The sequence below is a fragment of the Canis lupus genome, chromosome 32 (genome assembly GCF_048164855.1).
Source record: "Canis lupus baileyi chromosome 32, mCanLup2.hap1, whole genome shotgun sequence".
In the NCBI taxonomy this organism is placed as follows: Eukaryota; Metazoa; Chordata; class Mammalia; order Carnivora; family Canidae; genus Canis; species Canis lupus.
The window spans coordinates 18,816,102-18,843,006 of record NC_132869.1 but is presented as its reverse complement, the minus strand read 5'-3'; the positions used below and the strand labels follow the sequence as shown (position 1 = coordinate 18,843,006).

At 39.5% G+C, this 26,905-nt stretch overlaps 1 protein-coding gene across 5 annotated transcripts in view; it reads right to left on the bottom strand.

Moving 5' to 3' along the window:
* GALK2 (galactokinase 2) overlaps nt 1–26,905 on the bottom strand; it is a 136,946-nt gene that overhangs the window by 50,377 nt on the left and 59,664 nt on the right. For 3 of the 5 annotated variants that reach the window (XM_072808455.1, XM_072808457.1, XM_072808453.1), the window contains exons 6-7: nt 6,502–6,600; nt 4,883–5,035 (exon numbers count right to left, since the gene is read on the bottom strand). The exons of 1 other annotated variant lie outside the window; for it this stretch is intronic. In XM_072808455.1, coding sequence (XP_072664556.1) covers nt 4,883–5,035; nt 6,502–6,600 — 252 coding nt within the window. The remainder of the gene's footprint in view (nt 1–4,882; nt 5,036–6,501; nt 6,601–26,905) is intronic. One more of the 5 variants, XM_072808456.1, reaches the window with a different exon arrangement.

Genomic DNA, 26,905 nt, shown 5'->3' with positions numbered 1-26,905 from the left:
ATTCCTGCACTCGATGAGAGTTTGCTGAACATTCACCACTGTCCAGGCCTTCGGCACCCAACAGTGAAGAGCACATGCAGCTCCTGACCACAGAGAGCTCAGTCGACCAGAGGAGGCAGGTATTCAAGAAGAATCACACTGTGAAGAACTTAACCCAATTGCGATAAACTACTATAATGGAAAAATACAGGATGTGGTGAGAGCACATAGAAGGACATTTAGCCTAACTGGAGTTGGGAGAGTAGCTGGTGAAAGCTTCATGCCCAAAGGAGGACAGAAACCCAATCCTAGAGAGCCTTATACTCAGCCCCGTATATAGGCTCAGTCACAGTTTTTCTCATATTCTTCCCTTTTTATCCCATCCTCACTTCTCCACCACCAAGGCAAAAATTCCTGCTGCCAGGTTAATACACCAAATACCTTTCTAACAACATTAGCAGCAACCCACTGCTTCCAGAACCAAGCCTGGTTGATCCTCAGTGCAGCCCTGAAGGCGCTGCCATAACCTGGTCCCACTAAACACATGGACCGTATTCCCCAACATGAGTGTCCCCCACCCTGTGGCGTGGACCCTCCATTCCCTCTAGTGGGAATATTCTGCACTAGAGTCTAGGCAGGGTTTGCTCTACTGAATCAATGGTGCTGAGCAAAACTGGCCACATTCCTAGGGATTTAGGTTTTTTCCACCGAAATTCAAGGGAACTGCCAAAGCTCTGACATTATGCCCACTTCTCACATTCTGTCACTAGACAGAGAGTAAATTCCATATTGACCATTAAGTGGCAGAAGCTAAGAAAACTGGGCGAGTGACAGCCCTGACCAAACAGGCTCTATGAAGAATCACACTGTAAAATTTCCTTGAAGTGCCAAAGGACCACATGAAATTCTCTCCTTCTTTGCTTCACTTGTTGCCACAAGGAGCTCAGGGTATGCAAAAGCAATAGAATAATTTCTCTTCCCTTTTTGACTTCCCATAATACTCATTATCAGCATCACACATTTTATCCCTCAATATAATTAAGGGATACTCTCTTTCATAAACATAAAACATTTCTGGAAAAGTTTAAGCCACTAAATGTATGTAAAGTATGAAAAAATTGTGCTCATTAAAGATTTTTGGCCACTTTGTTAATTTAAGAACATAAAAATGTGCTTCACTTAAAAGTATCACGTAAGTAGTAATTATAAATCTCTACTGAGTTTGCTTTGAAACGTTTTTAATTTTAGTTCAAATGGCTCTATAAGACTCTGAATTTCAATGAATCTTCATCAATTAGTTTTTGGAAACTACTGGAATAGGAGGAGGAGAGAGAAAGAGAAAGAGGGACAGGAGGGAAACTTGAGGATAGAGATGACACTATCGACATTAAAGCAAAACAAAGAAAAACCATCTTCACGGGTTCACCATACTTCCTTGTGTTAAGTAGATATAAAAGATACTCAGTTTCATAAAAGGATCTTGGAGAGGTAGGAGGAGTGGAAAAATAAGTGTCCTTCATTACAGTTTTGCCATGTAAAGCCCCATCTGATCTGTCTCATTTTCAGAACTATTCTGATTAGTCATTTCTGCCCTGACACTTCATTTTTACTTTCTGAAAACAGAAAGTTTGTCCAGATTAAGACAATGTTCCTTACCTTTTTTATGGGAGGTTTTTTTTTGTTGTTTTTTTGTTTTTAAGATTTATTTATTTGAGAGAGAGAGAGTACATGTGCGGGGAGTGGGGGGGTGTGCCGGGCAGAGGGAGAGGGAGGAGCAGACCCTTGCTGAGCAGGGAGCCTGATATGGGGCTCCATCCCAAGACCCTGGGATCATGATGTGAGCTGAAGGCAGATGCTTAACCTCCTACATGGGAGGTTTATTTCTCAACTTAAGAGACCATTTCCAAACAAATATTATATTCATTCACATATAAATAAAAGAATAGAACCATATTATAAGGAAAATATACTTAGCAGAATTCCAGCCTATGTTCCTAGGCAAAAGTATATTCTTTTTTTTAATATTTCCTTGTTTATTTACTTACTTACTTATTTTTAAATCAATTTTTAAACTCACAACCCTGGAGATCAAGACTTGAGCTGAGACCAAGAGTCGGACACTTGACTAAGTCACCCAGGTGCCCCACCTAGGCAAAAGTGTATGGTTAACATCAAGATCATATTAGTAGTTTTATCTTTAGCTTATTTTTATCTTTATTTATTATACACTTGGATTCTAGTGATTGGTAGCCACATGATTTAGAAAACATTTTCCCATCTTGATAAAGTCTTTCACTTTTCTTTTTTCCATATTTTAAAAGAGAGACAAACTTAGAGTATGCCCAATTGGGAGGAGTGTGCAGCAAAAAGCAAAATTCAGATGCCAATTTCCCTGAGCAGAGTACCTCAAAGCCTCATATGGAGCTATCAACTCTTGTTCTTGAAGAGGTTCTGCAGTGCATTAAGGTTTTCAGACACGACTACTTCCAAAAGAGATGCCTTTTTTCCAGTTAACTCTCAGACCATTTCCTCATTCTGATAACTTTTACTGGAGATTTGGCACCACAACTGCATTTTTCTCTCTCCTTGCATCTCAGGAAGAGAGTAGTCACAACATGAACCTATTTCACATCTCATACTTGCTTGAGTTCACCCAGAGATCTCATAGAGGATATCTCATTTCGTGATAAAACTTTGAAAACATTGTACATGCTTGAAGTCTCCTCAGGAAAGCAACACTTACTCATCAATCTCAAAGTAAAGTCAGCACGAATAAGCCCTCAAACAAATAAGGCACTAATTTCTTCCATCTCCTGAAAGAGGAAGCTCTTCCTGTCCTAAAGGAAAAAACAGTTCACTGAAGCCTTGCTACTGAAAAGCTTACTGCACTGCTTCTCATATATGCACTGATCAGATACTGTTAAGAGCTTAATATTAAAACATTTCTTTTAATAATTTTTTTGAAATTATCTAAATGAGTAGATTCCAATTTTAAACATTTAAATGACTTTTTATGTTAATGCCAAAATTTTCCAGAAAAAAAAAAAAAACCCAACTTTTATTTTTCTGGCTCATCATCTCTCTAGTCTCCCTAATTTCACAACTTCAGGGAGTGGGAGTAGGATGAAGTGGCAAGTCAGTCCCAAGGGATAAGCCCACACCTACATATCTCCAGAGTAACTAGTCCAATATACACTTGTAAAATATTGTGAAATTGATCAAAATAAATATGAAAGGGCAGGTAACATGGGGAGTAGTCATTCATTTATTCAACAAATGTTTATCCTGTGCCTATTTCAGCCTAAGCACTATGCCAGACATTAGAGATATAAGAGTTAGCAAGATGGATGCAGCCCTGACTCTCAGATAAAATTGAATGAAAAGGAGGAAACAGATATTAAACAATTGTGATAAATTCCATAACTGAGAAGTTCAAGAGCTATGAAATATGAGGGAGATATACCTTAATCTAGAAGTAAGGAAGTCAAGGAAGTCTTCTCTGGGGGATATTTAAACTTGGACTTCAAAGAAAGCTAGGGGAAGAGCATTCTGGGCATGTGCAAAGTCCCTGTGGTAGGAACAAGCATTATGGCTGGAGTGTAATGGGAATAGGGGAAGCTAAGATAGTTAAAGGATGAGGTGCACAGGCAACAGATCTTGCAAGGCTCTCCAGGCAGTGATAAGGACTATTTTCTTTATAAATAAAAAAGTTGAAAAGGTGGCAATAAAAAAAAAAAAGTTGAAATAAAAAAGTTTTGAAAGGTGGCAAGCAGGGGAATTATCTGATCAGATTTAAATTTCTAAACCATCATTTCAACTAGGAGAAAGCATAGTGCAGCTCCTAAGCCAGAACCCACTCCCCGGCTCCCAGCCTGTTTTCTCCACCTTTCTGGTCATACCATGTACCCTTCTGGATCCTCCACAACATTTCATTTCTGTGTCACTTTTTGGAGCACCAACTTACATATCACCTGATCACAAACTAACATTTCCTATTTCACAACCCTCTATTTTTAACTCTCCACTCTACTCTCTCTATTCTTAGGTCTTATATCCTTCTGTATATCTTCATGCTTCTAGGCATATAATAGGTATTCAATGAATACTTCCTAAGTAGATTTAAGGGTTCATCAGCCAAGGTCTTCTAAACTGTAGAACAGGGATCCCTGGGTGGCGCAGCGGTTTGGCGCCTGCCTTTGGCCTAGGGCGCGATCCTGGAGACCCAGGATCGATTCCCACGTCGGGCTCCCGGTGCATGGAGCCTGCTTCTCTCTGCCTGTGTCTCTGCCTCTCTTTCTCTCTCTGTGACTATCATAAATAAATTAAAAAAAAAAAAAAAAAACACTGTAGAACAGAGAATGGCCAAGACTCCCTTCTGGTTTGTGTGTCCTTTACACACATGTAAAAGTCTTTTGGGCACAGGAGCATTATATCAAGCCTATATTTTTAGAGTGACCAGTGATGGCCCACTACAAAAATGGTGCATCTGAGAGGACCAGGTGTTGAGGCTACCATCACATTTGTTGAGGAAACAAAATCAGTTATGGTCACTTCCCATCAATATCACCTCCAGCTATCTTATTCCACCCTTACCTCATTCATGGTCTATGTTTCACAGATATAAACTATCTTCTTCTGCCCTGTGCTGCCCTAGGAGACTCAACTGTGAAGTTCATATAGCTTCCAAATACCTCGAGGTTGCAGGGCACACTTATAGGTTTATTTATCTCCTGAGTTTGGAATCAAATTGCTCTCTTCCCAAAGACCTTCATTTAGAATACTGCTATAGTCAGAATGATGCCCTAAACTTCAGGGAAAGAGACAAAGTAGCAGAGAAAAAAATAAGAGGAAAAAGGATAAGAGAAAGTCTACTCCAAGTTTCACTGGTTTGCCAAGTTCATACCTTTGCAGCCAGCCGACACTCCATCACCCTGATATTGAAATGAGAAGTGGCTGCCTTATTCATTTCCACACAACTGTTGGCAATCACAAATATTGCTCCGCTTGGGAGTTTCACATCAGTTGCCCTCAGAGGGCTAAATTCTATCAATTTGGCCTATTGAAAGAAAAATGACAGGTGAGATATAAGGTATTAGAATCCAGAAAATGTTTAATCATTTATCTATTTATTTACCTTAGCAAAAATTTTTCCTAAAAATGCACTCATTCAATTCAAATATTGTTTACTGACTTCCAGGCATTATAGTAGGCATTGGAGCTACAACAGTGAACAAGACACTGTGCCTGCCCTCGTAGAACTTACAATCTAGCAGGAAAGACAATCAAATGGACAAAATTACGAAGGTAGCAAAGTGCAGGGTGCTTTATAGAACATCATTGAAGCATATAATCACTTAGTGCAGGCTCTTTTGAAAAAAGAGAAATCTACACTATCTTAAAGGATAAGCAAGAGTAGGGCAGACAAAGGATTTCTTGATCCAAATAGGATATCAAAAAAGAGAGAAGAACATACACAAGTTCAGAGGCAAAGAAAAAAAAAAAGACCAACAAGAAAAAACACAACCATGAAGTATTAATTGAGCTTTATTGAAATTTGGCTGGAGCTCAATTTGAGGGTTGAGAGTTGGTGAGAGAGTAGAATGGAGAGGTAAAGCAGGAGCCACATTATGAAGTGCTTTGCAAGCTCAAAGAATTTGGACTTTGTTCAGACTCTATAGCTAACTTACATTAACATCAGGACTCTTGCCACCATGTCTGCCTGTCAGGTCTCATCCAAAACACCCAGAGTATTTTCTTAACATTAAACCACATATCCTTATGGTTCATGTCTTTAGCTTGGAGGAATCAACAATAAATATTCTTAATAAGAAGAAATCCAGGTATTCTTGGAAAATAGCCAAGCCTGTAAGAATCTGATGAAAAACTAAGAAAAGATTTTAAAGAAATGTCTGTTTCTATTTTGGAAATAGACAGTTTATGGGCAACACCCAAAACTTCTACTCTGCCTAAGGGAGTTATAGCCAAGGGGAAGTGGTATCCAGCTAAGGAATTCACCCCTGGCTTACTGTCAACATTCTTTTCCCCACCACGGAAGCCCCAAAAATGTTGACAGAGAAAAATGATCCCAAAAAGTAAATTATAAAAGAGGGATTATGAATGTATGTGGTAAGAGAAGCTAACATTTGGGTTTAAAACCAACATGAGATTATGAAAATGCCATGAGATGAAGTGATTTGGGAGAAGAGCAGGAAAGGTAATCTTAATAACTAGGGCATTGAGAAATCTCGTCTTAATAAGAGAAATAGAAGGGAGAAAAACTAGGCACAAGAGAAAAACAGATGTGAGGTATGATTCCGGAAGCCTAAGGAAGATGTGATCAACATGAAACAGAATAGGTGAACTGGTAGCAGCCCTGAATTACAAAGTAGTTGAGCAATACCATTTAGAATAGAATCTAATAGAATTAGCTGCCCAGAGTCAATCATGTGCAAGATCTCAAGGCCTTCCTCTCCATATGAACTTTGCCTAGTTGATATTTCCAAATAGCTCAATATCACCTACAGTTCCTTCTTCTGCAAGAAATGATATGGACTGGTCCATCCCTCCTCCTTCAGTGCCAATATAACGCTCGCTCTTGGCACAGATTTCTGCAAGTTCCACCTGAAAGAGTAAAAATTGATTTGCACTGTGAGTACAGCCATAATTTCTTATTCATTTCTTAGTTCAGGTATGACAGATAGGCTTGAATTCCAATGTCAATTGACAAAAGTTGCCTGAAGTATTGTGTTAACAAGGACTCTAAGCTACCACTGAATTCACTAGGAAAACATAGCATAATGAATTAATGTTTGCAGTGGGATGGAATGAGATATTGGCTGTGCATGCCCTGTATTCACTCTCCAGAAAAGACTTGATCAGGCAAGCAGTTTCTTCCATCTTTCCACTTGCTCCAACCCTCTGTAGACTAGTATCACCAAAAATCTCAACTTTATCTTCCAGTCCAAATTAATGTTGTCTCTGTCGCATTTCCATTAAATATAAGAATCAGAACTGGCATCATTTCTCTAGACACATCTTCCTCCAACCATGATGAAGAGGCTCAACACACACAGTTCTAATCCAAACCGAATATGTCAAAATATGTGTTTAAGAATCTTCAGTGGCTTTCTACTGATTAATTAAATAAGTTTAAGCTCCTCAATCTGGCATTTCAAAGCTTTCTAAAATGTGCAACTAATTTGCATATGAAATCATATTATCTACCATTCTTTTCCAATTAAATTTGTCTACTTGACCATCTCACACATTTGTGCAACCTAGTATTACTTCCAATCACCTAGTATGGGCAAGTTACTGGGCTGACCACTCAAATCTTTCTCCATCATACAGTCTTCCTCAAATACTGTTCCTACTATGGCATCCCCATTCTCTGAACTTCTACAACACTTAGAGTTAGTGTTATTCATTTACTCACTCTTTTATTCAACCATTCGTTCATTCATTTTTTCTCTCTCCTAAGACTTGATTCAGGCCCTTACTATTTCTTACCTGTTTCTACTAGAAGATCTTCCCAGAGTGATCATTCTGAAACACTGATATAATCATCTCTGGCCTGCTTGGTTGCCAACAACCTGATGCTCATACTTCTCAAAATGTCTTTAATCCATAAAAACACAATGTCTTTAATGACATCCCTTGCCCACTTCTCCAGTCTGCTCTCCTACCAATAACTCTGGAAAACCTAAGTTCGGACCATCAAGAATGCTGAACAAATGCTATTCTTTAGACTTTCTCATCTCTCAGTGCCTTTCAAAATGTGGTTTTCAGTCCTCCTCACTCAATACTTCTCTCTCCAGCATCCCCCCCTCATCAGGATCAACTGAAGCATGGCCTCTCCTTGGAACCCACACTACATGGCACCTCCTCTGCATCCTTGCATATTATTCTATTCGTATTTATCAAACCATGCTTTAAGTGTGAGTTTACTTGTTTTCTTACCCACCAGCCTACAAGAGCCCACTTACCTAATGCGACTGAATCACATGGTGTTTATTACTGTACTTAATTGTGTCAGGTTTCGGTCACATCTGTTTTCCCTGGAAAATTGTTAGTCTTTTAAAAGACACAAAAAGTCTGGTGTCTCTTTTGTGTCCCCTACCTTACACAATGCTGAGCAACATTGTAAATAATAAATACCTGCTGCTTTTACTTTCTGAGAATCGCTGCCCCAATACCATCTGAGAGATTCTGTATCATACTCCTTGTTGGTCATGTGGATTCACTAACATTAACTTGGGACATGAGGTAAACTTGGGACTTTGACGTATTGGGCATTGTGCATGGCCTTGCTAAATACACAGAGCCAGTGACCTGTCCATAATAGGTATATTTAAAAACAAAGCACCAAATAAAAGATCAAAACAGCTAGATTTTAAAATGTAGAGAAACAATATGAAGAAGTCCACACAGCACCGAGTTAAGAATGATGACACCTGAGTCTCTCTGTCACCCTCAGCCAATGTTAAAATTCATGTCCCCAATATCAGTAGCAGTCACTTTTACACATTAAGTACCTAGGGATGCCTGGGTGGCTCAGCGGTTGAGCACCTGCCCCTGGCTCAGGGCATGATCCGCAGTCTCAGGATCAAGTCCCACATCGGGCTCCCTGCCTGGAGCCTACTTCTCCCTCTGCCTACCTCTCTACCTTTCTCTCTCTGTGTCTCTCATGAATAAATAAATAAAATCTTAAAAAAAAAAAAGTACCTAGCATGGTCTCTTTTATGAGCAGTATCTCCTCTGCTTATCCTCCTTACACAGATGAGGAAAATGGTACTTGAATTCATAACAGAAAATGGAAGAGCCCATTGAATCTCATCTGCCTGACTCCATAGCCTATGTTCTTTTCACACTGGACTTCGTTACTCCTCTCCTGGTCCCACACCCTTGAAGATAATATAACCCCTTTTTTCACTACCTCAAAGGGATGTGAAATGACAAATGAGATCACTAGAAGTTAAGTATTCTCCCCTTTAAGAGGAAAGAACTAATGCACTGAGAAATATATGCTTATTTATTGTTTTTAAAAATGTCTTCCATGTGGCAACAATAGGATCCTTTTACTTTAAACAGGATGTTGATTTTTCCAGACTATTTCTGGACAGAATTTGGGGGGACCCCAGAATCTCCTAATAGCTCTGTGTCAAGGAGAGTCCACCTGCAGGGATGAGAGTCCATCCTGTAGGGATGTGAACATCCCTACACCTTGCTGAATTCTGACAGATAGTTCCCATGACTGGACAGACAATACTCAAGAGTTCTAAACGTGAGGAAACAAAAGAAAATGAAGATAAGGAAGCTGAAAAATGAAAAAAAAGATGATTCACTTTACAGTCTCTCCAGGGTGCATGAGGAAATCAGTAGTAAATATGGAGGAAAAAAGTACCAAACACCTTCAAACCTTGGTTAAAGCCCCAGCGCTCCTGCCAACTAGTTGTTGTGATCTTAGATTTCTTCATTTTTCCGAGTTTCCATTTCTTCATATACTATTACTAATAATGAGGATGACAGTTTTGCAGTTAAGATTTATTGAGCACTTACTATATGCCAGGCAGTGTTTAATTACTTTGTATGAATTATTTACTTCTTATAATGACCCTATAAGATAGGTAGTATATACTCATTTTACAGATGAGGAAACAAGTGGGTTTATTAGCTAAGGCTAAGCTAGTAATTATGAAACCAGAAATTCAATCTCAAATTGTCTAACTTCAGAGCCTATACTCTTAATCACCCTGCTATATAACCCCCCATCCATAATACAGAGAAAAATACTCACCTCTCTAGCTATGCGATTATTGTGATAATCCAGTGAGTTAAATAAAAATACCTCATAAGCTCTAAAGAACTATACAGTTGTTAATTTTATTATCTGTACATAATAAAAAAAGGAATCATTTGATTTACACAAGTAACTCAGTCCCAAGTCAAAAGTAAAGACAGGTATAATTATTCTGGAATACAGAACATTTTTAAAAGTGTTTAGGAAAAGATAGAATGTGAAAGATTCTGGATGCCCCCAGGAGAACTAATTCAACAATAGTCTGTAATAGAGCCTGAGACAAATAGGAGAGTGTGTGCTCCATTTGAAGCAGTTTAGTCTAACTAAACTTCAGAGCCTATACTCTTAATCACTCTGCTATATAACCCCCCATCCATACTACAGAGAAAAATACTCACCTCTCTAGCTATGGGATTATTGTGGGGAGGAGTCCCTGCCTGCCAAACAAAACATGCTTGTAGTAGAAACTTCAACTGCAGGCCTACAAGCAACTTTTCCAGTGGCTCTAGCCTTTCACCCCCATACCAAACGCAAAAAGATCAAATCTAAAATGACATGTGGGGCAGCCTGGGTGGCTCAGCGGTTTAGCGCCACCTTCAGCCCAGGGCCTGATCCTGGAGTCCCAGGATTGAGTCCCACGTCGGGCTCCCTGCATGGAGCCTACTTCTCCCTCTGCCTGTGTCTCTGCCTCTCTCTCTCTCTCTCTCTCTCTCTCTCTGTGTCTTTCATGAATAAATAAATAAAATCTTTAAAATAAATAAATAAAATGACATGTGAAGAAATTAGAAACAAATTTTTTTAAATCTCAAATCCTGATTAAGGGGAGAAAATGGCATATTTCTTCTGTAGGTCCATAGCCTCAGCCAGAGATGTCATGACCTAAACTCAGAAACACATTAATGGAGTGACTTTACCAGCAGGGGGTGTAAATGGGAGCATAAATGCCTATCATTCTGGGTGAGGTGAGGGATTCAGGTGAGCTAGCCATGCCTATTCTGTCTCTGGGGACCCTGGAAATAGAACTATAAAAAAGTCTTCCAAGAGTTATAATCAATACTCTATTCACATTTGAAGAATGTAAAATAGCAAGAGATTTCATGAGAAAAAGAATAATCTGTCAAAAATACATTATTAGCAAAGTGTATGTGAAGAAACCTATTGGAACTCCAAAGAAAGATCAAATAGAATTTGAGGATCCAACTTAATTTAACAAAGGATAAAGTCATCTTTTTCCTGGTTGTTTATAGTATTCTGAGGTTCCCCCATTTTTTCTATCTCCCCACACCACACACACACAGCCCTGAGAACCCTGAGGCAAGAATAGCAGAGCTCTATGTGAAAAGGGACTCATTCTCCTTCCCACCAATGTATTTTCTTCTGCCCTTACACCTGAATACTTCAAGAACCCCAGGTGCCTCCAAGCTTGTCACCTGCAGCATTTAGCTCTATCCTTTTCCGCAAAATACTAATATCTGAGAATCATTAGGGATGACAATTTGATAGCATGAGGAACTTTTCCAAAATTTAGGGCTAATAAACTTGTTTCTATTTTCCTGCTCTCTGGACAGTTACGAGAAACCCAGCATTATTCATTGACTTCCTTTTAAAGCTACTGAAGATAGTTAATGAAGCTAATTTATCCCTTTGTGTGTTTTGTTGAAGCAGCCTCGGAAAGAATCAAAAGTCACATGAGTTCCCAAATGAAACAGCTTGACTATCTGCTGGCCAGTGGGGCATGGGTAAAAGGAGAAATAACAGGGCTAGATTTAATAGTTGCTGAGAAAGGGGGTGCCTGGGTAGCTCAGTGAGTTAAGCGTCTGACTCTGGATTTTGGTTCAGGTCATGATCTCAGGGTCATGGGATGGAGCCTTGCATTGGGTTCCCTGCTCAGCAGGGAGTCTGCTGGTCTTCTTCTCCCTCTGCCCCTCCCTACCAGTCTCACATGCTATTTCTCTGTCTCCCTCTTTCTAGAATAAATAAATAAATCTTAAAAAAAAAAAAAAAGTCACTGAGAAGGGCTATAGATTCATGAACATGTTGCCTACGTAAATCTGGATGTTTATAAAAACAATAAAACAAAGACTCAAGATATTAATACAGTAAATTCTATCTTTGCTTAGCAATTTTATTAATGCGATTGTTAAAAGTAGAATAATTACATAAGCAGGAAGTGTTAATCTCTTTGAGTTAGTTAGCCATGACTATAAGAAGCCTTGCTATTCAGAACACAAGACCTTAGCCAAGAGCATTATCCAGCTATTGTTGGCCACCCCAAGTGCAAGTCAAGAGAAAGGAAGGAAGTGAACAGCCCCATTCATTTACTCAACAATCCTTTAAATAGTGTTCCACAGATAAGTGTGGGAAGGCCAGTGTCTTCCCTCAAAGAGCTCACAATATTGATATTATCTTCAAGTGACCAAGTCCTTCAAAAGAAAGTGTAAAACTAGTGTGCCAGTCAGCTATTTGCCCCTCTAGGTCTTCTGTCCACCCACCTTCATCCTGCTATCTGGCCCAGGAGGCTTCCCATCATGAACTGTATCAAGAGGCTCCCACCGCATCCTGCTTCCCATTAGGTTCTTCCAACACAAAGCTCTGGTAGGAAAAAGGGAAGTTAAATGTGTGAGGGAAGAAGAATGAGGTCAGACCCTTCTGGGCCAAGGTCACTTTCAGGTCCAAGGCCAATAACAACTCAGCTACAAGTAGTCCTGGATTTCCAAACACCTTTGTACTCTGTCCTTTATTATTGAGTGTGTGGTTTTCTTTATGGCTCTAATATATCTAGATAAGGTGAAAATATTAATGGCTCCTCTGACTTTTCTTTATATCAAATATTCTCCCTATTTTTCTCCCACTGTAATATTTCTCCATCTAAACTTTCCAAATACCTGGGTTCTTACCTGGAACTATTTTCAAATTATTCCCCATGCTGGCAAACCTATTAGGTAGACCCCAGCCAGGTAAGAGAAACTCTTCATGAAATAGGATCAAGGTAAGCCTAAAAGAGACTGATGTAGACTTGCTTTGTGTTGTAACATGGCTGATGACCAAGCTCTAACTTGTAGACACTTTGGAGTGTCCAAAAAAAAAAAAAAGAAAAGAAAAGAAAAAAGAGGCTATTCTTCTTCACATCTCTAACTCAAAGGGATATAACCCAAAGAGATTAGTCACTTTTGCATTTTTTTACTTCAAGAAAAGTTGCCTGAGGACAATAAGGGCCAATTCCCAAAATGCACACAGCAAATGCATCTGACCCTAATGATGGTTCAGGCTAAAAGAAGTTCCAGTAAGTAATGCAGGGAAGGAAAAAAAAAAAAAAAAAAAAGGAGTTAAAATATTTAAAAGAACCAATGTGGGGTTAAGCATCTACCTTTAGGTCAGGCCATGATCTCAGGGTCCTGGGGTCGAACCCCACTTTGGGCTCTCTGATCAGAGGGGAGCCTGTTTCTTCTTCTCCCCATTGCTCAAGCTGTCTTGTTATCTCTTTCTCTCTCTCAAATAAATAAATAAAATCTTTTTTTTTTAAATCCAATGCTACAGAGAAACAACAGTGACGAAGGTTCTCAAAAGTAAATCTGAAAAACCTAATAAAATCTAGAACCAATCAAAGAATATGCCACAAGCACTCACAAGTATGTATCATAAAAAATTAAAAAGAACAAAGGTAGACTCCTCCATCTGTGTGCATTGGAGAGAACATAATCTAATAAACCTGAAGAAGGCTAGTAATTGGAACACATAGCTCTAAAAATATCTGAGGTGCTTAGTGAGGGCAGAAGCACAGTCTTCAAGTCAGCTCCCCCCAAACTCTAAAGAGACAGACAAAGACCACTTCCCCAACCTAATTGACCTGCAATCTGCATCCTGGAGCATGGAGGGACCCAGATTCAGAAAGAAGACTGTCAATAGACAGGAGCACAGTATTTTATGGAAAACAGTTTGGGAGCCCAGATTCATGGTAATTCTGACAAAATGTCTAAGATAGGTTTCTCCTAAACCTCAACCATTGCTGCCTACGCTGGACAAGGGAGAATGCTCTGGGGGGCGTGATAACATACAGCCTTTGCTATTTCTCCAAATGATAATCCTAGAAGTGCACATGTATAGCAAGACTATTAAAAAACTAACATGAAGCTAAAAGGTGATCATGAGATGCAAAGAGAGGAAATACAGAACTGTGCTGCTGTGAGGGCCTCAGACACGGCATTGGTGTCACCTGGGGACTGATGAGAAGTACAGACTCAGGCCCCACCCCAGACCTGCTGAATCAGAATCTGTAGCTTAACAAAAGCCCAGATACCCCACGTTAAATTTGAAAGCACTCCTCTAAATTATTTCCTACACTGAGGTTTTCTTAATAAACTTAGCAGACAAGGAAGAATGAGAAGAAAGGGAAGGAAGCTAACAAAGCAACTGTCTCCTAAGGCCAGACACAATGTGGGGTGTTTTACATGTGCCATATTTTTTAGTCTCTAAAACATCCCTGAAATGTCAGAATTATAATTGCTATTTTATAGAGAAAGAAATTGAAACTTAAAAAGGTCAACAAGCTAACCTAATATTCAGAGCCAGATAGGTCTAGTTCAAAGTCCACAAGGCTACCTTGTTCCCCTGCCTCAGGCAACAGAGGCTCTGCCGGATACTGGGCCCTGGTAAGCAGATGGAGCAAAATTGATGCATGCTTGAACTGAACACCCTTTCTGTTAGAATGAACAATGAAGTTTGCCATGAGTCTTAGGATGCAGACACTTCTAAGTTATCATAATTTCACTCCATTTAATGCCCAGATGAAAAAAATAATCCATTTCACTGGATGGTCTGGGGCTTAGGAGTGGGGGGGCTTTCCTATTATCCATCTCCACATACAATCCTAAGCACCTCCTTCCCAAACAACCTCAACCCGGAGTGTTCTCAATATAAAACTGACATCTTGGTATGATTTCTGCAGCCTAATAATAACAACCTAATAATAATAACTTCTGCACATTGAGACAGACACTGTTTCAAGCACTTTTTATGCACTATCAAAGTTCAAATCCATGAGGGAGGTTTTTATTATTAAATCCATTTTATACGGAAGAAGCTGAAGCATAGAGAAGTAAATCGTCTAGTATTATTCAGCTAGTAAGTGACAGATTTGAACTCAGACTTTTAGCTCTATGCTTTTGACCACAATACTATTCCAAAGGGGAACAGAATTTCAGAGGTGGACCAGAACCCAAAATTCAGGAGCCCCATAAAGCCTCCCTGAGTACTTTTATCACTCACAATTAATTCAACCGGTTTCATTGTTTAAATTATAAAAGAGGAAAGAAAGAAAGCAGCAAACACATACCAAGTAACTACTGAGGGGAGGGAGGGAGAGGGTGCTGGTGAGAGAACTGCCAATTTTTTTTTTTTTTAATTGTGGCAAGACAGCAGAAAGCAGAAGCCCAGCCACAATGATGGAATCAGACAAGAATATGACCCAAGTCATTGCTACTAAATACCAAAAGGGCCTCCAATGCCTGTGGTAAAGGCTGGTGTCGCTCACTTGGCTGACAGACCATTTATTTTGGCTCTGACCTTTGAAAGACGTTAAATAACGATGATAATAATGGATGGGCAGTAGGCCTGCAATCTCTGGGGTTTGGCAAGTGTTTCCTGGAACTGGACGTCCCTTCCCGTGGTCAAAGGGACACTCCCATTCCCCAGGGGAGGGTTCTTTATACAGCAGCACAATCCTGTCCCACTTTCAAGGTCCTGACTGCAGTAACTCTGACTGTAAACCAATCTAAACTCTCTGGAAGAAAGTAAAGAAGAACCTGAGGCATTAAGTATGATTTACATCCCCCCCCCAACATAATCATAATTGTTAAAATTAACAATTGTTAGTTTTCCTAGTATGACTCCAACTATACAGAAATGGACCCAAATCAAAGATGAAAAAATAAGTGCTACGGATTATCATCAAAAGCAACCAAATCCATAACTTGGGGTACACATTTGCCTTGGAGAAAGGGTTCTATGTGTACAATATTCAATTCACAAAGACTATGACAAGAAGTGGGAAGAATATTTAGGGTCAGAAAATGGTGGAGAGTGCTAAGAAAGAGAATGTTATGCCAAGAGCATCTACTGAAGATCAGTATAAGAAATAGTCATGTGGGGCAGCCCGGGTGGCTCGGCAGTTTAGCGCCACCTTCAGCCCAGGGCATGATCCTGGAGACCCAGGATCGAGTCTCACGTCAGGCTCCCTGCATGGAGCCTGCTTCTCCCTCTGCCTGTGTCTCTGCCTCTCTGTCTCTCCGTGTTTCTCATGAATAAATAAAATCTTAAAAAAAAAAAGTCATGTGAACATGACTGTTGCATTTTTCAGACTGCCGCAGAGGTCATTTTCATTATGTTTTGTGTGCTATAAAGAATCCATGTAAGAAACACATTTTAGAATACCCCCAGGGAAAACATAGCCTCTTCTAAAGAACTGAAATGATTTCTCTATTCTGGTCACAAGATCTATATAACTTACTATGTTTCCTCATTAATTTGGCTTCCAGGAATCTCAAACTATTGAAAAAAAACCCAATTACATTAAGTAACTAACAGCTTTTACAATTACATTAAGTAATTAGCAGTCATCAACAGGTGTGTTTTCATTTCCTTCTTTTGCCCTACGTTTCCTGTATCTAATTTATTAACCTTATTTAATATATACTCTTGGTCATATAATTCTTAAGATTTCTTTCAAAATAAATAGACCCTTGGAACAAATAAAAGAAAAAACTGAGACATAATATGAAGCAGGTGGAATAATCATGTTAAGGGGGGCAATGAAAAACAATAGTATGTACTAAGAAGGGAAAGTAAAAATAGCAATGAGGTCCAGTAACCATATTCCAGAAGGAATAGCCAGAAAAAAATGGTGGATATGTGACCCAAAGAAAGAGTAAGAGGAACCAGGAGAACTTCCTTCAAACTATGAGAGACTCTAAGAGCAAAAGGAGAAACAGACCCGTAAATGCAGAGAATAAATTGGTGGTAGGCAGAGGGGAGGGGAGAGAGAGGAAGGGAAAAGTGAGTGAAGTGGAGTGGGAGATACAGGCTTCCAGTTATGGAATGAATAAGTCATGGGAATAAAAGGGACATCAAAGGGAACATAGTCAATGATATTGTAATAGTGTTGTATGGTGACAGAGAGTAGCTACACTTGTGGTGAACACAGCATAACATATAGAGTTGTTGATCACTATGTTGTACACCTGAAACTAAGGTGACACTGTATGTCCACTATACATCAAATAAAGAAAAATCTTTCCCATGACTAAAGTGGTCCAAGAATGAAAAGGGCTAATTTGTGAAGCAATGGAGATCATTGAGGTTATTCAACCAGAAAATTGTCTCCTATGTTGAAGAGCAGAATTTTGCTCCAGTTGGCAGGTGACTAGAATAACTATGCACATAGGAGAGAGTCCCTGAGAGTTGGGATTCAGACACAGGAACCTCTTCACTTCAACTGTTGGGGAAACCACATATTTCCTCACCTTCCCCAAGACTGTAAATATTATAACTATTTTGTTTGACAAAAGATGAAGATGAAAATTAGGAGGCCTAAAGACTGCTGTGACTTCACAAAATATTTCCAAGGGAAGAAAAGAGTCTGTCTTTTGTAGGGTAGGAGAGGGAAATAAAGAGAGAACTTCATGAAACAGTAAGGAATTTCCATTTTGCCCTATATCCCAAAATGTGAATCCTCAGGCACACACCTAGTTCCCAGCCATCATCTCTATGAGGCCCCTTCAGGCACTTGCTGGCTTGGGGCCACAAGGACAGCGTACCCTCACCCACCACGCGATCTACCAGGCCACCTCTCTGCACTGAACTTTATACCCTATGTAAGGGCGGCTAGGAACAGATTGATGTGATCTTTCATACAGCATCTTTGAACATATATTCAGAGCTCTATACCATGTACTGCAGGAGAACCAAAAGAAGGGCCAAAATCCATCCAGTATCTGGTTTCGTGAATGGCTAGTGTTATTACAAATCAATAATCCCAAGGACTGACTAATCCAAAAGGTAGAAAAACTGACTGAAAAAAACTTGTCCTTTGGAAAATAACTGTCTGATTGCAATCTTCTTCTCCAGATTTTCATTCCTTGTTTGGTACCTACATGTAGTCATTCCTGACACTCCCCTAAATTACAAATCTTATAAATACTGTGTTCAACAAAAGACTAAGATGAAAACAGAAACAGTATTGGAAATGATATTGCATAAACACTCTCCTGAATGTAAGCACAGAAATGCCAAAGGTTTAGCAAACTCTTGGCAGAAGGTTTCAGAGGAAGGGGAAACAATTCCTAATGGAAGAGGAGCTAACCTAGACCAGGAGATGTTCCCAATTAGTAAGGTAATTTGTTACAAAATACATCCACTTTACATCCTGCCAACACATGGAACAAGAGACACTAATGTTGTCAGAGGGGAGTGGTACGAGAGAAGAGGAGAACAATACAAAGAAGGTTTCTAAGAGACACCAGTAAGGATGGGCCCTGGCAGCTTTGCAGAGTGGGTGACAGTCTCTCTGCCATTGGACCAAAGAGCAACCTGCAACATCAGCCGCAGTCCTGAGACCTGTGCCTTGGAAGGCAGCTCTGCTCACTTCCCATCTTCACCCCATGAGTCCTTCCCTCCACTTCTTTTGGGAGGATGTGTGTATCCTTTATTTCTACAGCTAAAATTTTAGATCTTCAAAGCAATAGAATATTCTGTGCTTTATGTCAAATAGGACATATAGGGGTGCCTGAGTGGCTCAGTGGTTGAGCATCCGCCCTTGCCTCAGGTTGTTAACCCCGGGATCAAGTCCTGCATCTGGTTCCCTACAGGGAGCCTGCTTCTCCCTCTGCCTGTGTCTCTGCCTCTCACTCTCTCTGTGTCTCCCATGAATAAATAAATAAAATCTTTAAAAAAAAAACAAATATGACATATACTTTTAAAAAACAGGTCATTTTTGCCTGTCATCTACTCCACTTCCACATCTCAATTTCACAAGGCCTTCCCTAAAACTCACTCCCCACATAAACTGGGTCCTTCCTGTTGTTCTTCCTCATAGTCTATTCCCATCATAGTACTTTTCACCATTTGTGTGAAGACATTGGTGTATGTTTGTTTACTATTGGTCTCCCCCATTTGTCTAAGCTCCATGAGGTGAGGGAGCATGTGTCTGTTTACTTCTGTATCTCTAATACCTAACCTATTTGTTGATAAATGAATATTGAATGAACACATTAACAAGTGAATATACATGTCAACTTCTCATTCTGCTACCAATCTACCATATTTAGAAACAAAAATATGCCCAGGGCACCTGGGTAGCTCAGTTGGCTAAGTGTCTGACTCTTTATTTCAGCTCAGATTATGATCTCAGGGTTGTGAGATCCAGCCCCACCTCAAGCTCTGTGCTGGATGTAGAGCCTGCTAAGATTCTCCCTTTCCCTCTCTCCCTGCCCCTCCCCCCTTCTCCCTCTTGAAAAATAATAATAATAATGAAACAAACAAACAAACAAAAATATGCCCCTAAAAAAAAAAAAAAAAAAAAAATATGCCCCTAACAAGTGAATATGTACAAAATTAAAACCCTGGAATTGTTCACTACTCAGTTGTTGCATGACACTGGCACACCTCGGAGAGTGAACTACCACTTCCTCTCTTTTATTTCATCTAAGTCTATTCTTCCCTACACTTCCATGTGCTAAGATACAGGAAAAAAGTCCAGAAAACTCATTATATTCAATAATTTCCAACTTCCACCTTTGATAATAATATAAAAGAGAATGATTTCACTTCTTTCCATTTTTCTAATTTATTTCATGGAAAATGTGCCAGTGATTATCAAAATATCTACAATGTCAACAACATGAAAAGGAAGAAATAAAGGACCTAGAAAATTCTCCCAAATAAAATAATTTGTTATCAAATAAATGACACTATGCATAGAAGAAACTGAATGATAAAACCACTTAAGAGATTCTCAAACAGAAGATTTCTCAGTATGTTACTGGGAACTCCCTCTGCCATTATTAAAGAGATTAGTGTTTCCCCATCTTGGACTGAGACCTTGAGACAGAACTGCTTTACTTCTCTACTTTGCTTCTATACCTCTTCTTCATACTGATCTTATGCTCATCATAATTTTAGTAAACATCTTAGAGCAATGCTTTCAGACAATTGGTAACAATCTATTAGTTGATCATGTATCATTTTAATCATTCAAAATAAAACTTTTAAATAGAATGGAATGGAAATCATTGCAATTAGAAAGGGTATGTATTGGGGCACCTAAGTGGCACAGTTGGTTGAGCATCTGACTCTTGGTTTTGGTTCAGGTCATCATCTCTAGGTTGTGAAATCAATCCCCATGTCAGGCTCTGTGCTCAGTGCAGAGTCTGCTTGAGACCCTCTCTCCCTCTCACTCTGCCCCTCCCCACTGTGCTCTCTCTCTCTCTCTCTCTCTCTCTCAAATAAATGAATAAGTCTTAAAAAAAAAAGGGTACATATGGTTTGGTGAGACTTCTCAGAGTGTGTTTGACCATGTATATTATATATTACATTGCAATGTAAAACATGTTTTGCTGGAGTCATGGTTAAAAAGTTTAAGAAACTTTGATTTAGAGTAGTTAATTAATAGTAGCAGAAATCTTAGATAGCAAGCGACAAATAGGTAACTTATAGGTCATTGCTTATTTATGAATCCAGATTTCTTACTTTCATTAAATATTAACAAATGTCTATATCTGCACAGAAAATCTGATTCCTAATACTTTCAACTTGAAACTACATTGGGATTCTCCAGCCCTTTCTAGTGAGGCTAAAAAGCTAACCCCTCAGTCAGGCCACTGCAGCCATATCTTCCATTTACAGGAACATGTGACAGCCCCATCTAACCTCTTATAGTTTCTGCACACCTCCTCCTTAATCTGTCTTTGCCAGAAAAAGCCTTCTTTTTTAAAAAAGATTTATCTTTTTATTTGAGAGAGAGAGACAGAGGAAGCTAAGGAAGAGGCAAGGAGAGAGACAGAATCTCCAGCAGATTCTGCACTGAGCACAGAGCCCAATGTGGGGCTTAATCTCATGATTGCACCTATCTCATAAGTGGATCTGCTTTTTTATCCTAGCCACCCTTTGTAGCCACTCTAACTATGACTGAATCATAACTCTTTTCTTTTCTTATTCAGGTACCCCAATTTACCCTTTGTGATAAAATAAAAATAAACATTTTATTTTTGTCCTTTTCCTGGCACACAGCTCCTAAATCTCTTGGAGTCTCTTGACTGTTTTTTGTATACCAATGAGATGAATGATGGGTGGCTGAGGGCTCCCAGATGGCTTCAGGATGGGGGCTGGTCCCAAAAATGACCTAGGCATGGACTAGGGGATTGGAATTTTCAGCCCACCCACCCTCTTTGGGAGAAGAGAGCCTAGAGATTGAGTTAATCACCAATGACTTAATCAATCATGCCTATGTAATGAAATATCCATAAAAAAACCTAAATGACTGGGTTTAGAGAGCTCTGGGTTGGTAAACACATCAAGGTGCTGGCAGGGTTCACACCCACAAAAGGCATTGAAGCTCTGTGCAACTCCTTCATCCCATATTTCTTCTATGCTTCTCTTCCATTTGACTGTTTCTGAGTTGTATGACTTATAATAAACCATTAATAATAAGTTAAAAACTTTCCTGAGTTCTGAGAGTCATTCTAGCAAATTATTGAAACTGAAGAGGGGTTGGTGGAACTCCTGAATTTATAACTGGTTGGTCAGAAGTACAGGTACAATTGGGACTTGGAACTGGCATTTGCAATGAGGGGGCAGTCTTATTTTAACGGAGTCTTTATGGAAGTCCTTATGGAACTTACGGAACCCGATGAAAACTCCAAGTGGATTGGATTGGATTGGATTGGATTGGATTGGATTGGACTGAATTGAATTGAATTGGATTGAATTAAATAACACCTGCTTGGTGTCTGGAGAGTTGGAGAACTGTTAGTGTTAGGAAAAACCCATACATTTGGCGTCAGAGCTGTTATAAGTAAAAACAGTTCTTACATTCTTCTTCCAAGGTCTCAGCCAGTGTTCTCAGTCCCCTGAGTTTTCTACATCATAAAACTCAGTGTGGTGGACCCCTATGAGATGTATGTCTAGCCACCCACTTCCAGTATCTACTGTTTTCTGAGGGCACCATCCCCTTCTCCTTACTCCCCCAACCCAACTATCACAAGGTTATAGCAATATAACTCTTGAATCCCCATCTTCCATCTATCTATACAAACACTCACCCCACCCACTCCACCACAGTTCATAGATCCAGTTTCCTGAAGGAAAACTAACCAGATTCCCACTCAGATTCTAAATTCCCTTCTCCAAGGGAATCTTCCCAATGGAGAAAGGGAAAGTCAGTTCAGAGATATCTGGATCTGTTCAATATGATCTTAGAGGCTGTCAGCAGTCTTTTCCTTTCTTTTTCTTTTTCTTTTTCTTTTTCTTTTTCTTCTTTCCTTTCCTTTCCTTTCCTTTCTTTTCTTTTCTTTTCTTTTCTTTTTTCTTTTTTAACCATAGGGACCAGAGAAATAGAGGAAGCTGGTCTGAAAATAGAGAAGAATGACAGGCAAAAGAAACCAAGGCAGTGACAGAGGCAAATCTAATAACATTTAAATTTCTGTCCATTCCCGAAACCCAGCTATAGTCCATTATTGTAGACTACAAAATGGCCACAAATCCTTTCCCTCCCTATTTCCAAACCCTTGCAATGTGACTTTGCAGCTCCTCCCATAAGTAGAATCTATTTCTCCACTTTTTGAATATAGGATGCAACTTATTTTGACCAATGAGGTATGTGGCAAGTGTGACATAAACAGCTCTGAAAAGCATTCATACTTGGAGCTTGTCCTCTTGCTGTCCTTGGAAGCCTGAGATTTCCATTTTAACAAGCCTGGGCTAGCCTGGTGGATGATGAGAGACATGTGGCCCAGTTGCCCTCATCATCGCAGCTGACAACCAGCCAACCCAGAAGCAGCACTGCCTAGCTATCCAGCAGCTAAGAACAGATGTGTGAATGAGCCTAGCCAAGCACTGTCAAGCTGAATCCAGCCCAATGGTTGTTGTTTTAAGTCACTAAGTTTGGGTAGGGGTTTTTTTGTTTTGTTTTGTTTTGTTATTTATGATAGTCACAGAGAGAGAGAGGCAGAGACACAGGCAGAGGGAGAAGCAGGCTCCATGCACCGGGAGCCCGACGTGGGATTCGATCCCGGGTCTCCAGGATCGCGCCCTGGGCCAAAGGCAGGCGCCAAACCGCTGCGCCACCCAGGGATCCCTGGGTAGGGTTTATTACATGGGAAAAGCTGATAAACCCACCTTTGCATTTCAGGACACATCCCTTGAATGTGTCTTTTATCTTGGAGGCAAGACTTTTGATATCTACATTTGCATTTGAAATATTTTATAAATCCAAGAATATTCAGACATTCAAACAGTTTTGTTGTTGTTGTTTTTAAAGATTTTATTTATTTATTCATGGGAGACACAGAGGGAGAGAGAAAGGCAGAGACACAGGCAGAGGGAGAAGCAGGGTTGATGCAGGGAGCCCAACGGGGGACTGGATCCCGGGTCTCCGGGATCACACCCTGGGCCAAAGGTGGTGCTAAACCACTGAGCCACCCGGGCGGCCCAACATTCAGTTTTAAACATTTGTTCCATCAAGTTTAAAATATATATCTGGGAGGCACCTGGTTGGCTTAGTTGATTAAGCATCTGCCTTGGGCTCAGGTCATGAACTCGGGGTCCTGGGATCAAGCCCCTACATCTACCTCCCTGCTCAATGGGGAACCTGCTTCTCCTTCTCCCTTTCCCTCTGCCACTCCACCTGCTTCTCTCTCACTCTCTGTCAAATAAATAAATAAAATCATATATATATATTTCTGGAACTATTTACACAACCGCACTTTATCCTTTCACAGGCTCCAAATCATCTCCTTTATAGTTCATCAACTTTTATTATATATGTGCTACTAAAATACCCTGCTGTATTTTCATAACAATAAATTCATGGTCTGACCTCTGCTTATTTCTTCTACCATAAGCTCCTGCTACTTTTATCACACAGTCCATGCTCCTGTCTAAGAAAACTAATTTCAGTTTTCTGAATATACTCTCTATGCATCTATGTCTTTGCAAATGTTAATCCACCTGCATTCATTCAACAGATATTTATTGATATTTATTGAATGCTGACTATGGGCAAGGCACTATTGTGCATTCAAGTGATAAAGCAAGTGAAGAAATGAGACTGGAATTCTATGGTCTTCTCATCTTCCTAACTATTGCTAATTGCTCTTTTCACTGAGATTAAATTCAAGCAGCAATTCCTCTGGGAAATTTTCATGGCCTCCTAGAATTGAGTTACATACTCTAATGCTCTGCTCTATCATAGAACTCATCAGTATAACACAGTGGTTAAAGCATATACATTTACTCATCTACAAAAATGGTAGTTATAATTGCCCACTTGATTGAGTTGTGAGAATCTATAATCATTCCTGATGAAATCAGGAAAAACCTGGAGTTATTAAAATTATCTTTACACCCATTTAAGATGGTATGCTGTAGTTTCCACTTCTATTCATGACTCTAGGAACCTACAGCTCATAGGCAGTCCTCAAAACTAAAACTCCCATTTGAAAACTGTTTGTATTCCTACTGCCATTACTTTCAGTCAATACTTAGAAATTTTAACTATAACACTTCAGATAGAAAATATTTCATTGATCTTAAATTCCTGGCCAACAAGGAAAAACTCTCACTTTGCTACTTTACAACAGCTTCCTTTCTCCAATGGAAAGAAAATTAGGAAGCAGAAAATTAAAAAAAAAAAAAAAAAAAGATAGGTTGATTTATACAAGTACAAAGAATACAATTAGAGGAAAAAAAAAAAAAGATGTTTTCACATTTATCAAGGGAGATTTGTATCTTTAGAAACACCACTATTGGGCAGCCCTGGTGGCGCAGCGGTTTAGTGCTAGCTGCAGCCCAGGGCGTAATCCTGGAGACCTGGGATCGAGTCCCACGTCGGGCTCTCTGCATGGTGCCTGCTTCTCCCTCTGCCTGTGTCTCTGCCTCTCTCTCTAGCTGTGTCCCTATGAATAAATAAATAAAATCTTTAAAAAAAAAAAAAAAAAAAAAAGAGGGATCCCTGGGTGGCGCAGCGGTTTGGCGCCTGCCTTTGGCCCAGGGCGCAATCCTGGAGACCCGGGATCGAATCCCACGTCGGGCTCCTGGTGCATGGAGCCTGCTTCTCCCTCTGCCTGTGTCTCTGCCTCTCTCTCTCTCTCTGTGTGACTATCATAAATAAATAAAAATTTATTTAAAAAAAAAAAGAAACACCACTATTTTGGGTAACAAATTATTATAGGAGTGTGTCAGTTTCATCACCTCTTTTGCTCTTTGAACAACTCCCTATGTAATAACTCCTTCACCTGAAAATGTAAGAGGCAGGGGATAAAATTCAGAAAGTTCGTATTGGAGTCTAAGAGGTACAGTGTTTACAAATCCTATTACTGTGACATCTCTACGAATGTGCAGGCTTGGATTTATGGGACATGTTTTCACATATGTATATGACAGACAAAGCCTATTAGCAAGTAAGAGGAATCCAGTACCTAGTGCAAACACCTGAAACTAGAGATTATAGTTACATTTTTAACAACAGTATGGCACAGACTCCAACTACTCAAAATGGACATTAACTATAGGAGTGGAAAGAGAAATGGTGGATCAATCCTTCCTAAATATAATAACTCTTAAATAAATGCAGATAAATGAATTAATCTTCTGGATTAAGCCTGTCAAATTAATATAATCTCAAGTGTTAATCCTAAATAAAATCCTGAGTAATTATTTACATTATCCCCAGCAAATTATCATGTTGCAAATGAGAGCATATTTTTTTCTTAAGGCACCAGCCCACACTGGGAATCCAGAGATTTAAAAAAGCAATAGTCTGCCTCCGTGCTTGAAAACCTCAAGGGAAATATCTTTGCCGTACAAAGTGAGAAGCCCTATAGTAAAGTTAGAGGTTATATTGTGGTCACATTGACAAGGGAGCTTTTGTCAGGAGAGGAATCCATTAAATGGTTTTACAGATTTAACCCACAGTTGTAGCTGGTCATCTCACAAAAGCAAAAGTATGCCATTGAGATGGATGGTACTAAATGGGAAAACACATGTGAATGGTTCTGTAGCCAACAATACAACTACCCATCTACCCAACTACTAATCTTACAAGCCAAGGATAGCGCTGTTTATCTTTTCTTTCCTGTAATGTACCAACTAAATGACTAGAAAAATCTAAAAGATCAAGTGACCATCCTGACTTCTATCAACACTACCCACTTGGAAAGAAAAAAAAAAAAAAACCGAACCCAGAAATATACCTTCAAAACTTTATGGTCAACTAATAATCTTCAACAAAGCAGGAAAAAATATCCAATGGAAAAAAGACAATTTCTTCAACAAGCAGTGTTGGGAAAATTGGACATCCACAGGCAGAAGAATGAAATGGGACCGTTTTCTTAACACCATACACAAAGATAAACTCAAAAGGGATAAAAGACCTAAATGTGAAACAGGAATCTGTTAAAATCTAAGAGAATACAGGCAGCAACCTCTTCAACCTCAGCCACAGCAACTTCTTGCTAGACACATCTATGGAGGCAAGGGAAACAAAAGCAAAAATGAACTACTGGGACTTCATCAAGATAAGAAGATTTTGCACAGCAAAGGAAAGAGTCAACAAAACCAAAAAACAACCTACAAAATGGGAGAAGATATTTGCAAACAACTTATCAGATAAAGGGTTAATATCCAAAATCTATAAATAACTTACCAAAGTCAACACCTAAAGAACAAATGATCCAGTCAAGAAATGGGCAGAAGACTTGAACAGACATTTCTCCAAAGACATACAAATGGCCAATAAACACATGAAAAAATGCTCAACATCAACTGGCATCAGGAAAATACAAATCAAAACCACAATGAGATACCATCTTGTACCAGTCAGAATGACTAAAATTAACAAATCAGGAAACAACAAATGTT